A 13,937-nucleotide genomic window follows, 5' to 3' on the forward strand; every position below is an offset into this window, starting at 1 on the left:
TCAATTGGATGCATCACAAATACTTGCAATTTAAGAAGAGCAAATCCTGACACCTTTTCAGACACTTTTGAAAAGATACATCTTGAATTCTTTTACCCCATACTTTTTGGGGTCTCTGAAACTCAGCACAGGTATATTTTAGTCATACAAGTATGACCCCTTTTCCTAGACAATCTGCCATTAATAACATTAATAAAACCTATTAAGTATATATATACAAGCATCAAAGAATATTTTGACCAGTCTTTTCTGTAGTACAAGATTTAACTTGTTGTGGAACATTTTCAGCAAAAGCTGGAACACGCTGCTTCCCTCCCACACTCCTGCTTCTTATTTCAAATACTTTAATTATTAAATTTTAAAAAAACATGTACACTGCTATAGTTTTATTTACAGACAAAAATATGAATGAAGATTTACATCTTGAATAACTTTAATCTCTGCCTCCTAAAAGAATATTGTTTCTTAAACAGAAGAGCTTCATTATTTCAAAACATCACTGTTTTCTTTTTCTCCAATGAGCATAAACATATGGGCATATACACACATTTACTGCTAACACCTGCCACACAATTACCATAATTACTACTTCCTTTTGAAGTTCATTCATCCTTCCTTCACAAGAGATGCATTCAACTAATGTGGGAAACCACAACTCACTACTAGTAAATGTCAAAGCATCATCAATGATAAAAGCTTGTCCAAAAACCACCTCTTCAAGGCACATAGATTCAGAGTTCAAGACAACAGTGTTTATTGCTCAATAGAGTAACTTTATTCAAATACATCTGGAGAACCAACTCCTTGAGGAACTCTAGCTCAGACTAACCAATTTCACTAAAATTTCTCCAGCAAACATTCTGAGATGGATTGGAGCATTTCCCATTATAAATGGTTTCATCAGAGTCAGTTCTATGGACACATAAGCACAATTTTATTGCAGTTACTCAAACAAGACCTTCAAAGCTGATCAGTTTCTTTCACTCTTCTGCCATAATGGCCAAGGTAAAAACCACTTAAGTGGTTAAAAAAAAAAAAAAAAAAAAAAAAAAAGGCAACAAGTACACCGAAAATTGAGAAAAGATACAAGCCATGAAGCCAAATTATATACTATATCAGTGGTCTTCCACCGAAGAACAAATGAGAACAAGCAGATGCATGTGGGTTCTGAAAATGTCAAGAAAGGAGTAATGAAAACTGATTAAAAAGCTATATGATATAGAGAAAAGGCACTGAAGTAACTACATATGTTAAAATACACGAGAAAGGCTGGCGGGTTAGAAACCACAATTCAGCTAGAAATGTATTCTGTGTTCTCGACTGTTGATGGACTTTGAAAAGACTATGACTTTAAAATTGTAAACAAAACTGAATTTTTTTTTTAATAAGTCATCTCACAGGGTAAATAGAATCAAAACTGTTTCACATCTTAAAACTGCAAGAAAAATTGCTTTGAAAGATGACAGAAGAGTTAGGAGGTCCTAATGTTTCATTACTGAACACTGATTTATATGAGGTAGAAACAAATTAGGGCTTAACATTTAAACTGCATAAAGCACTTCTTGGTAGCTCCCAAAAGTACCATTAAAAAATCAAAACTACAAGACTTTTGACATATGTCTGAATTTCAACAAAAAATGTCCCCAGAAGTCCAAGAAAATTAGAATCCTAAGAAACTGCCATGAATTGCCATTGCACAGGTGCATGTCTTTAGGGATGGAGGCAAATGGAAAAAAAAGAATCAAGACCATCGATTTAAACCAGGTATTTATCTGTTCATTGTGCACATATGTACAACCTCCCCTGAACACCTCTGCGATTCTTGCACTGAAGCCCAAGAAAACATGTAGATACTTATTTTCCTCTTTCTTTCCTTTTTTTTTTTTAATACAGAATAAAACCGTAAGTAAGTTGAGCACAAAAACTACTCCCCTGTAATTTAAAAACGTCTTTCCTTGCTGTAGAGGGCAATGGGAAAAAACACTGAATAAAACCTAACCATCAAGATTCTCTTTGCTTAAGAAGGAAAACTGAATACTTACTCAAACTGGTAGGTTTAAAAAAAAAAAAAAAGTTACTTAGCTCTTTTCAAAACTCTAATGGTCCCTGATGTGAGGGTCAAAGCCTCCTTAGTCAAAAGTATGAATAACATAACATTTTAGGTACAGGTCCCCTCATCCATTTTGTATGCTTTTCTGCTATGAATTACTAAAGATGACCTATAAAATATTATCATAGAGCCTATAAAATAATTGTTCTGAAAATAAATGCCATACGCACAATCTTCAGGATATTATCTGTTCATAATACTCATCTGGTTCTAAAGAAATCAGACATTTTCCAAGATCTCAATTGATGGTCTGTTCTTAATATTCCTTTAGGAACAAAACACATCAAAAGCCAACTGTGCAGGCTCATAATTGTGACACTCTCCTTGGCAGTAGATTAATGCTTTTTTCCTACAGCTCTTCTCTCAGTTACTAAATTGAGCTTCAGAAGCTGTGTGTTTCACAGGTTGTCAAGACACTTTTCAGTTCTATTCAAAATTCATTTTGTAAGAAATTTAGGCAATAGAGAAAGTTTTGGACAGAGTTATTTAAACCCTTATGCAGGCAAATCTTGTGACCAATATCCTCCACTTTCTGAAGGTCTGATTCATACTCATTTCAAAGAAAATTTGACTCTGCAGGTATTTTAAACTATCCTTATTTCCCCCTCTTTGAAATTAATATCTATTTCTCAAATGTAAAATATTCTCATGATTTCGCCAAGATTATACTACTTCTATTATATGTTATTGTAAATACTGAACTCTGTCTCTCTGTGTACTTCAAACTATTATCAGTGACATCTGAAAATACCTTCAATAGCAGCAATAATACCAATCAATATCAGCAAACTCTACTGAAAAAAAAAAAAAAGGACAGAAACAAAAAGTATCAAAATCAATTTGTCAGTTAATTTTGAGATAAAACCCCATAAGCCCCTGACGAATTACTTAATGTATTTTGGAATAGATATGCATGGATACTTGTCCAATAATACAAAAATAATTTTCTTCCTAGTTAATACTTCAAAAGGGAACAAAATCAGCAATACCCAGTAGATGCATCAGAGGTTTTTGTGGGGTTTTTTCCAGAAGGGAAAATACACTTCCAGTATTAAATCATACCCACTAATTTACAGAAATCTGATGTTAGGGATTTAGGATATTTCTTTTAGAAATAGAATTTCTGGGGGATGAGGAGAGGGAGGGGTGTAGAGAGACAAAGGGAAAACGCAGGATTTTCCAGTATGAGGAAATTTCTTGATTCTTTGCATTCATTCCTACAGAGAACTGATCTGTTGCTACCAGTCTATAGTTACTACTAGCAGTTACTGGACTGCTCAATACTCCTCACCACATCTGAAACCTACCTACAGTAATAGTAATTTTTAAAAATCACCAAAAAAAGACCTCCACAACCCTCCCCAAACATCACTCTGCAAACACTTAATGCATAAAACAGTTAAAATACCTAGCACTCAGACAACTTTTCATCAAAAATGATACAAAAGCACTCCAGCTTTAACAGCAGATTTGCCAAGTGACAAAATAACATCTGTTAGAGGAAAAAATGTTTTTGTCCTGAACAGAAAATTCTGTTTTCCTATACAATAAACAGAACATAAATTGCTGTGCTTGTGCACAACCACTCTAAGCAGAGATGTTCTCTCATTAGAGCAACCAGTTCTTATATAAACATCAGGCAGCCTTTAAGATCACTGGAAGATCTTACATGCCTTAAACCAATCCATTTATCTCTTTTATTCCACCTGGTCAAACAGAAGTCTACGCACAAAACAGACTGTCCTATAACCTAAGGTCATGTCAGGTACTTAAAAAAACCCCATTTCGCTATGACTCCCAGGAGTAAACTGAAGAGAGTAAGGAAAATCTAGATATTAACAAAACCCCCTGTGGACTAGAAGGTTGCTGCAGCTTGACCTTTTAAACAAAATGAGAAATCAGTAGGGCAAACATTGAAAAATGCTGCAATCACTAGTCTTGATAAAGTCCAAATCTGATAATATTGTTCTGCAGCTCAAGCACAAATTTTTCTAATAAAAAATTTAATTTTTATTTATTTTCAAAATTTCCTCCAATTATGTCTTCCTATTTTTCACTGCATGTATAATGACTGTAAGAAACCTGTATGCACTTATAGATGTATCATCCTTATTATCAGTATTTTCAAATTAAACAAATGATGCTCTTTCAAACTCACTTTGTTTTCTTTGACTTAGTGCTCTTATTTTCCCATTAACCCTAAACAATGTGTCCCCCTATATTTTTGATGAAGTCTTCATCACTCTTGAGTATAGCACACTATTTCAGCCGCATTTTACAAAGAACATTTCCACCTAAATTATCCAAGAGCAGAATTGCCTCTGACACCATACAAGTAACTCTCAATTTCATCTTCTGTCATACCTAGTCTTCTTCTGCTTCACTAATGTCCATTTGGTCAGTCCACATATTGTTTTCCCATGTGATGTGCAATACTTCCACTTGCCTGCTTCTTCAATTATGAAATAATGTCTCCAGTTTAGCAAGACAGTTTTAAATATCAGTCCTATATAGAGTGGCTGTTGCCAGTATGACGCCAACTTTTATAATCTATTTACATTATACTCTGTTAGCATGACAGATAGAAAAGAAAATAACTTGTGACTTTAGTATCTCACCAAAAGAATTCCTTACTTGTTTTATGGCCTCCCTTTGCACAAAAAAATTCCACCCTACTCAGACTGACCAAAGGATAAAATTTGAATAATATGTGATAGCTAACATTTATCAATGAACATTTAGAAAACAGCTAGGCAACCAGCAAGTCTGTCTATTAACTGAGTGATGGTAGCGCAAAGTTAAGGTCAAAGCAACATATGAAACTACAGCGAAATTGTGCTTAAACTGCATCAACACACCTAATTATATTAAAATAGTTTCAATAATTGCTAGACACTAAACATAACTCCTCTGAGATACAACAGACACTGAAACCATTTGCATTCATGACTATAAAATCCTAGACATTGAATTAAATTGGGAAGTCTTTTGTTTATGATTAGGACCTACACTCTCAGACATAGTGTCAGATGTAAACACAAAACCTGGGGCAGTAGGAATATGGGTGGTTTATTAAAAAACAAATTAAACAAAGAGTTTTCTATTAAGTTAGGGAAAACCAGGTTCTTCCCCCAAAGATTCCAGTACTTTCCCCCAGGGGTCTCTTAATTGACTGGATAAAGTCTAACGAGATTTATCGATTTACCCAAAAAAAATAGAATAAATAATTCTAATATGTTCCTCTACATTACATCCAGACAAGCTTCTTATAAATTCATCAATACCGTCACAGATGTTACAAGAAAAAAAAATCAATTTACATCTAAGCAACAAACCATAATCCAATTAAAATGTTCCTTCTAGAGTAGAATATTAATACTGAATATACACAGTAAAATATGATTGTATATGAAGAAATAGTAGGATTCCCCCCCGCCTTGTTAAATAAGACATCTTTTGCATTTTATGAATAATAACCTGCATAAGAGTTATTAGGATAGTAATCTTAACCTCAAATTACCAGCACACAACGTATTACCACACACAACAAATTTGTGTTGCTTTCATAAGGTGGGAAAAGGTGGAAACATAATCTATTATCCAGGGATCAACTTTTCATTATACTATCAAACTGGTGACATCAAGAAATAAAGAGATACTATCAATAAGTAAATTTACAAAAATGTACTTCAGTAGAGCTGCAGCTAACACAACATAATGCCATAATTATAACAGCATTTGAAAAGAAATGTGTAGTTTAGAATTAGAGCTATACAAAAATTACATATTATTTCTAAGAGCAGTAATGTATTACAGTTCTGGTTAACATACAAATAAATAAAACCACTGATTCTGTACTTATAAAAAAGTTCCACGATCTTAGACTGACATTTCAAAACCACTGCAGGATTACCCTTCCTAATGACAATGCCAAATCTGAACTTCAGACTCATAAATAAAGGTTGGAGAACACACACACATGCATTCCTATGAATTCTCTCCTTTATAACTCAACAGAGAAATCTTTATAATATCCATTGCTCATGTAAAAGGCACAGAATTAGGCAGACAATAGGCACATAATCCATCCCTCCACTCTCACAGCAAACAGGACCTTTGTGTGGCTTTCTCAAGAACAAACCATGGAACACCCTCAAGAAAACAGCATTCACAAAAAACACAGACAACGGCACAGCAAAAACTATATATTTTGAGAACATGAAAAAAATCTACATCAACTTAAGACAAGACTTTTAAATGTTATGTACCTACTACATATGCCAGATACACATATTTCCTATGATTTAGATGGATTGTAGTGGCACACATACCCTAATCTCAAGCACATAACTACTCTCCAATTAAGGATAAAAGGATTAAGTCCAAAGGCACTATTTTAAATTTTTCTTTTACCACAAAGTTGTGAGATGTTCTGAGGTCCAAGATGGGCTTGAAGCCCCCTGACTTTTTCAGGATCATGAAGTACCTTCACTAAAATCCTTTCTTTGTTCCTCTTGTAGTGCAGGCTTTATAAATCTGCATTTAGAAGGGAAAAAAAATCTGGTTCAGAAGAGCAGAAAGACTTTTAAGTATTCCATATCACTTCAGTCTGTGCCTTGAGAGCCTTGGACTAACTACAATATTGCCTCAAGGTAACTCCAGTAAAAAGGCTGAAGAGGCCAGTGCCTGGAAAAAAAGAAATAATACACAAATGTACTAATAAACTGAAAATATGTAGAATCTACTTCCAAAACTGGTTCAACAAATACATGCATACAATGCAGATCTTTCAGCTGTATTCAATCATTCACTACCATATTCTTTCACAATGATCACTTTCAGTGTTTTGAAAATAAGGTCAGGATTTTTCCTTCCCCTAGAGTATGTTTAGTTCACCTGTTCCTTCTGCATTTCATGATACTTCCACTACAGTGTCCTCAGAAGAAACCAGAAATTTATTGTAAGACTTAATTGTCATGTTTTATATTAATCTTGTAATTTTTTATAGCAACTGAAGTATCAAACACCTTCACTGTCTCACTGTACTGGTACTGCAAACCCCAACAAAAGGTGCTGATATTCTGTGCAGTGAAATGAAAGGACTAAATTTGTGCAATTTAGAAAAACTGCAAAGATTCTATGAATCCTACAAACTATGAACTTATTTACTGGTTTAATTTTGCAATGGCAATTTCAAAGACAGTCAGTTAACAAAAACATTTAGAACAGACTGTCATTGGTTCATCCACAGAAAGACAGACCAAAAACTGAAAAAAAGTTTGATGTTTAAGAATTTTTACACACTAAAAAATTGATCTTTAAAGCTTAGAATTTAACAACTTCTAGAATAACTTGAATTCAGAAGCATAGCATTCAAAAACTGAGTTTTAAAAACTAAAACTCATTTCGCAAAAAGCTTTGAAGTACAATTTATTGAAAATCAAAGCTGCTTTTTTCTTCTTTATAATGAAAATTTATCGTACCTCAAAAAATGTACCACAGTTCAATTTTAAAGCCCTTAAACAAATCCAGGCATCCATCTTTTATCTTATTTGTTTTGTTTTTAGACTTTACAGATAAAATTTTTAAAGAGATGTAAACTACCAGTGCCTGGAGCCAGTCCTGAGATAAGCCTCTATATAGTAAATTTTTAAAATTTTTTTACATTAAAAGTAGAAAACTTGCACAGAAAATATGGGAACCTATGAAAAACTGTTATGACCTTACACAAAGAGTGAGAATAAAGAGAACAAGGTGCTGTGAAACTCTTCCATAACCCTCACTTCCTGTCCCTTTAGTCTCTCAATGGAGAGTTTGCTGGTTTGCTAAGTTCCACCTAAAAAACAGAATGAATGTGTCATGCTTTTTTATTCATTTTGAATGAACACCAGTTTTACCAGAATGAAACACTTATTTCAAGTTCACATTTAGTGACATTTCAAAATTCAGACATCTAAGTTATCCTGAGTCAGCCAAGCATTTCATTGCCTCCGCAACAGCTCTTCCATCATAAAAAACCAAGGAGAATGCTTTTTAAATACCCAATCAATTTAGTCAAAATGATCCTGAGTTTACTACAAACAAAACATGTTCCTGGCAGTTACAGGTCACCTGAAATCTAGTAAATTTATCAGGGAGCTGAACACTGAGATTAACACTTCAAAGTAATTTTCAAAAGACCATTAGGATGTATTCAACCTAAGCAGCCAGAGTATTGGAAAGTGCAGGCTCTTCGTATATCACCTCTAAAGTATTTTCTAATTTGTCACCTACTTCCACTACTGTATGCTTAATAGAAGAGCTTAATTAAGCATTGTTTCTTAATAGAACTAGTAAGTATTAAGGCTTGACTAAATGATTATTCATCCTGTCCGCCTCCCTGAAAGATACTAATACAGAGGTTTCACTTAAAGAAAAACACAAGGTTGTGGATATTGCAATCACTATTTCAATCAATTAAAACTTAAACTATTGGTTTGATTAGCATTTGTTTGCTTGCTTTTTCACGATCAGTTTTCTTCTCTGGGGAACAGGTGTGCATATTAACAATGTGTGACTTGCCACAAATATTTATGAACACATCTTAAATGTTATGGTATTCTTTCCTGTTTTCTTTAAACTTGGTTTTTTCCTTCATTGAGAATTGAAAATACCTTTGTTTCAACTGTCCTTTTTTCCCAGTTGTTTTGGAGTATAACTAGGAATACATATGCCTCTGAAATCATGCAAGCATAAAAGGCATTTAAGATGTTTATTATTAAAATGTAATATTCTGATGGAGGGTCCTCTCCTTGTAAATACATTGGACTAAAGTTTAGATAGATTGCACCAAACTGGGCAACATAGATCTAAACGGGAAAAAAAAAAATGAAACAAAAAATCACCATTAAAGCAAAAGTTGCCAAATAAAGAGTATTACCCTGATCCAGTCACTTTCTTAACTCACAAAGACACATTTTATGGCATGCGACTAATAAAGTTTCCTTCCCAGACAAATTATACTCGCTGTTGTCATCCAACCAAATACAGTAACATACACACGTCTCTGTCAAGCCTTTTGTACAGTATTCTTTATCACACATTAAAGTTAGCAACATAGCTTTAATTTCTACGTTATAGAGATGTGTTGAAAAAGCAGTGAATACCCAGCCAAGTGAATTTTTGAAAAGATTATCAATTTGAAAAATTATTGACGTAAATTGGGATTTTCTTTCTCAAAATATACTATGCATTTTGGACTTAATGGGATAAACACAACTTGGGCCGAAACTCTATTAAATACAAATTTATGCCAAAACCTGCTCATGGGTAACAAGGTAAGGATAATAGCCCGGATTATATTGTATCCCCAATTCAAAAAAGGGAAACTTTCTTTTATAAGGTGGATATCATTAAACTGCTTTGAAAGATCTTTGAAGAAATAATTGATTACAGTGTGTCCTCCTATAATTAATCCTCGAGGCAACCTAAATATTTCAGCTAATGGAAATAGTGTCTGCTAAGCTATAAAACTGGCCTGATAAAAAGGTTATATAATATTGTTCCTGTAAGATTAGCTGACAAAAGTTCTTTCTGGTTAAATTATAAGAACAGCTGATTTAGCACTAAAAATAACCCTAAACTGATGATTTTTAAAGTTTTTCAATGCCATAGTATCTTCAGTTCTGATAGAATAGAGTGCAGTGGAGCTCAGTATTGAAATTGCCCAGGTTCAGGACTTAAAACAAAAGCGGGGAAGAAGAGATAAAACCTAATCGCCATTGTTAGGCCTTTTTACTAAGATTCACCATATTGTGCCAAACAAGACCACCACAAGATCCAAGCTGGTGCAGACAGTCAATGCAGTCATTTGGTTGTGTATCATGCCCCCTGCAATGCTATCTCCAAAAACTGCACAGATAGAAACGGCTGGAAAACCCATCCTCTCACAGTCAGCGTGTCCTTCATCTGCTGCTGACAGCCTAAACTGGACAACAAGAGGTACAAACATATCCCCCACCCACCAAGTCCAGTGAGTGCAAGTCTTTTACACATTCAGGTAGTATGACCTCCAGCAGACTGTTCTTGAAAACCTATTATTATATTAAATGGCTGCCTAGTCACAAAGTATGAACCGGCATCCAATTTATCAGCACACTCCCCAAGTGTATCAGTAGCTTTGACTCCAAGACATGCAGTAATTTTAAACTTCAGAACAAGACTGAAATAGTTCTGTATCTAGTTGGATATTATCTTGTGAAAGCTCCATTTTTCAGCTGAAATAAATAATTTTTGAAAAAGCATGCAACTTCATTTATCAGTTAAAAGGGATTTAAATGTAATTGAAGACTCCATAATTTCAAAATTCAAAAGCCTGATCATAAGACCACGTAGTCATCCTGAGGTGGTGGAATCAAAGTTAAGATCTAAAATACCCAGTATACTTACTTCATCAAAATTAACACAATACTTTTAAAATAAAGTTATGGATTCATAAAGATATCGCAACAGCACTACAGAAAAGAGATGTTCACATGGGGACAGAAACAATACCAAATAGGGTACAGGTGGCACATGCTTAGAAGAAGTTTGAAAGATAATTCTCAACTATATAACAATAAGGAGATACTTCACACTAGAACATTACCAAGAGAAATATAGATCTTTTCCTGCTTTCTTTTTGTTTTCATGTAATTGAGTTGTTGTAGCTCTCCGGTACAGTCTGTCAGATCAGTTTTTATTACTAACTACAACTTCCATGAGCAATGAAGGCAACACTTAACTAAAAAAAACAAAAGGAAGGACGGATGAAAGAGGCAAAAAGCACACTACCAACTATGTTCCTGTAAAATTCTGGTTATATTTGCAACCGGTAAAATTAGGGGGGGAAAAAATTGAGATTTGAAAAGCCATTATGAGCTTCCCATCAGAAATGTCCCCCAAAACTCATGAGACATGAACCACACTTACATAAGAATAAACGATCTAGAAAACAAATTTTTTTTTTTTAAATTCTCACATGGAAATGCAAAAATACAAAAATACACAGCAAATCAAAGAAAAGTAACACCTTGCAGTTACACTGATTTAATTTCTATGCCATATAATGACATATTAGAACACACTAGCAGAAAGAAATCTGGAGATTCAATTATACACTCGTGAATAATAAAGACTATTAGGAACAGAAGATACACAAATAACAAAGTTTTGGTGAAAATCAGGATTTAAAATCTGCTGATGTCCCAAAATTTTAAATGGAAAAAAACAGTTTCTTTCTTATACTCTTTCTTATATGCTTTATAAGCATAGTAACTCTTAATAACAGATTTATTGTATTGAGTTTAAGTATCTACTGAAAATAGCATTTTTCATTAAATCTTACAAGAAAACTCAGATGCAATCATAATAATCGAATACTAGATTTAACCAGTAGTTACAGTGTCAGCTTACATACCACTTTTCCCAATGGTAATAAAGTTAGTGGAGACTCAGACTACAACCAGAGACAAAGTTAGAAGCCTAAAGTGACTAAGTTAATTTTCATAAGAAAAACAGTTTAAGAAACAGATATTCAAATGAAAATTTTAACAATAAAGGACACATGAAGTAGTGTACACTTATGCATTACTTTCAAAGTGTTTCAAAAAAAGGATGTAAAAACCCCCCAGCGTTTAGTCAGTAATATCAATATTCTCCTATAATCTTTCTTTGCCCTTTCTGTTTAATTTTGCACCCTTCTTCATTCTTTTCCCCATATTTTTGATTGCAGTCTTTGAAATATATATCATACTTTATATGACTGTATGGTATCTTCACAATACCAGACAACATAGAGTTAGCAATTTTCTACTAGTACTATCTTCTTAGTAAGTTAAGACCAATTTAGTAGTCCACTAGAATAATATTAATGGTAATGTCATGTATATCTATTTCATATACAAGTCGGGGGGGGGGGGGTGGGGGTGGGCAAATGTCTGAAATTAATTAAGACCAAAATGGGAAAAACTTACTCAGCATATTATGCAGAGACAAAAGTGGAACACTGTATGCAAAAAAAAAGGTGTATTAGGGGATGAAAGGGGTGCAGGGAAAATTTCAACAGCAAACCTAGGTAAGGAAAGCAAAGGTAATAAAGCTATCCTCGAATGGCAAAGAAAGTCTACATCAGACCATCATAACTTGCCTCCAACCAAGCGCTTATACACTACATATACAATCCTCTTCCAATGAAGAAACCTGAGGAGATAATTTTGAAAAGCTAAAATATTTTAGTTAAATAAATAGGCACTTGAGTTCTTGACCATTTTGGACAAGTTTAAGATAATATATTAGCATCTATACAGCACTCCAATAAGAGAAGTTCTGTTAAAAAAAGCATGCTCTAGAGAAAAACATACACTAGACACATTATGTTCTTTTAGTGCTGGAGGACTGAAGACAGCTTCACCCAAAAGTTCACAAGAACTAGACTTTACTCACTTTTTCAATGGCTTTAATTATATTTTTTTTTAACAGTAGCAGTTAGTCTGATGAATAGTTGAACACCTGCATGAATCAGGCAAGCAAGTCTTATTAGCTTGCCATTTGCTAGAACTAGAGAAATCAAATGCTAACATCAGCAAAAACAGCATTCACTGCTTTTTAAACAAATTTAAATCTTCTGTTCTGCAAGCAAAAACCCTGTATTACTTCATTTACACACACAGCAGCTCTCATACCCAGATATCTTATTCACTTTATTTGGATCAGCCACTTTAAATGAATGCGTACATTGTTTCAGGCAGGATACTGAGTGTTCATGGGCATAGCAGGATGCCAGTTTCAGGTGAATACTCTACAACTACATATAAATAAAAAAGTAACCACTCCTAATATAATGGAAATTTGGAGTTAGAAAAGAACAGTGTCCTAGTTTATCTTCTACTTGATTTTTAAAGACAATTCAGTATTAACAAATTGTGATTTTGAGACCTTATAAAAACTTAACATTTTGCTCACAGAGTTAACTGAGGCACCTGTCATTCTGCTTAAGTAGAATCTTCTACTGCTTCTCTCAAGCACAATCTATTTAGTATTATGATGCTGTAAAAGAAACAGAATACTTACTTCAGTCGTGGTATGTGAAAAATGCCTATCGTTTTAACATGCTGTGTCCTTTTTCAATTAGACATGATAATATTATCATAATCTCCCAGACTAATTTTTTAAATTTTCTTTATTTTTTTTACACTCTTAGCTCTATTTTGAGCAAAAATTGAAAAAGTGAAGACAAAAAAAAGGGAAATGGCTTAAAAACTACTTACTAGGTAGTGAAAACACATATATTGCTAAAAGAATCTCAGACACTGAATAATATATAAATTATTTACCTTGGTTGCAATGTCAGCTTTATAACAGCTTTGTGTGGCAAAGAATCTTGAGAAGCTTGAACATCATCCTACAAGAGAACATCTTTGAATTTGCTTTTGAATACACTTCAATGGATAATATATGAATTTTGTTTATCATATGTATTTTTGGAGCACAAAACCACATTAACAACACCATAAACCAAAGCTTATTTTAGCACATTACTGAGGATGGCAAGCCACAAAAGTTCATAAACTAAGTCCTTCACATTGACAAAGGAAAGACACTCACTTTGACCAATTCACTGGGAAATATTTGTTTTCCTTTAAGCTCTTATTAGATTCCATTATCAAATTATTACACTGTGTTTTTAGTTTTGCATACAAGAGTCACTTTATAATCACTAACTTTCTTCAAATTTTGCAATACTTATCACATATTTTTATTAAATTTCCCTTGCTATAAAGTTTTGATATACATTGTTATTTATACATTT

General features: G+C 33.5%; 1 protein-coding gene across 2 annotated transcripts in view; it reads right to left on the reverse strand.

Moving 5' to 3' along the window:
- MAN2A1 (mannosidase alpha class 2A member 1) overlaps positions 1 to 13,937 on the reverse strand; it is a 112,839-nt gene that overhangs the window by 42,556 nt on the left and 56,346 nt on the right. For both annotated transcript variants that reach the window (XM_066181836.1, XM_066181835.1), the window contains exon 12: positions 13,462 to 13,529. In XM_066181836.1, the coding sequence (XP_066037933.1) occupies positions 13,462 to 13,529 (68 nt within the window). The remainder of the gene's footprint in view (positions 1 to 13,461; positions 13,530 to 13,937) is intronic.

Source organism: Chamaea fasciata, unplaced genomic scaffold (genome assembly GCF_029207755.1).
Source record: "Chamaea fasciata isolate MVZ Bird 193981 ecotype frontalis unplaced genomic scaffold, bChaFas1.0.hap1 SCAF_4, whole genome shotgun sequence".
Classification (NCBI taxonomy): domain Eukaryota; kingdom Metazoa; phylum Chordata; class Aves; order Passeriformes; family Sylviidae; genus Chamaea; species Chamaea fasciata.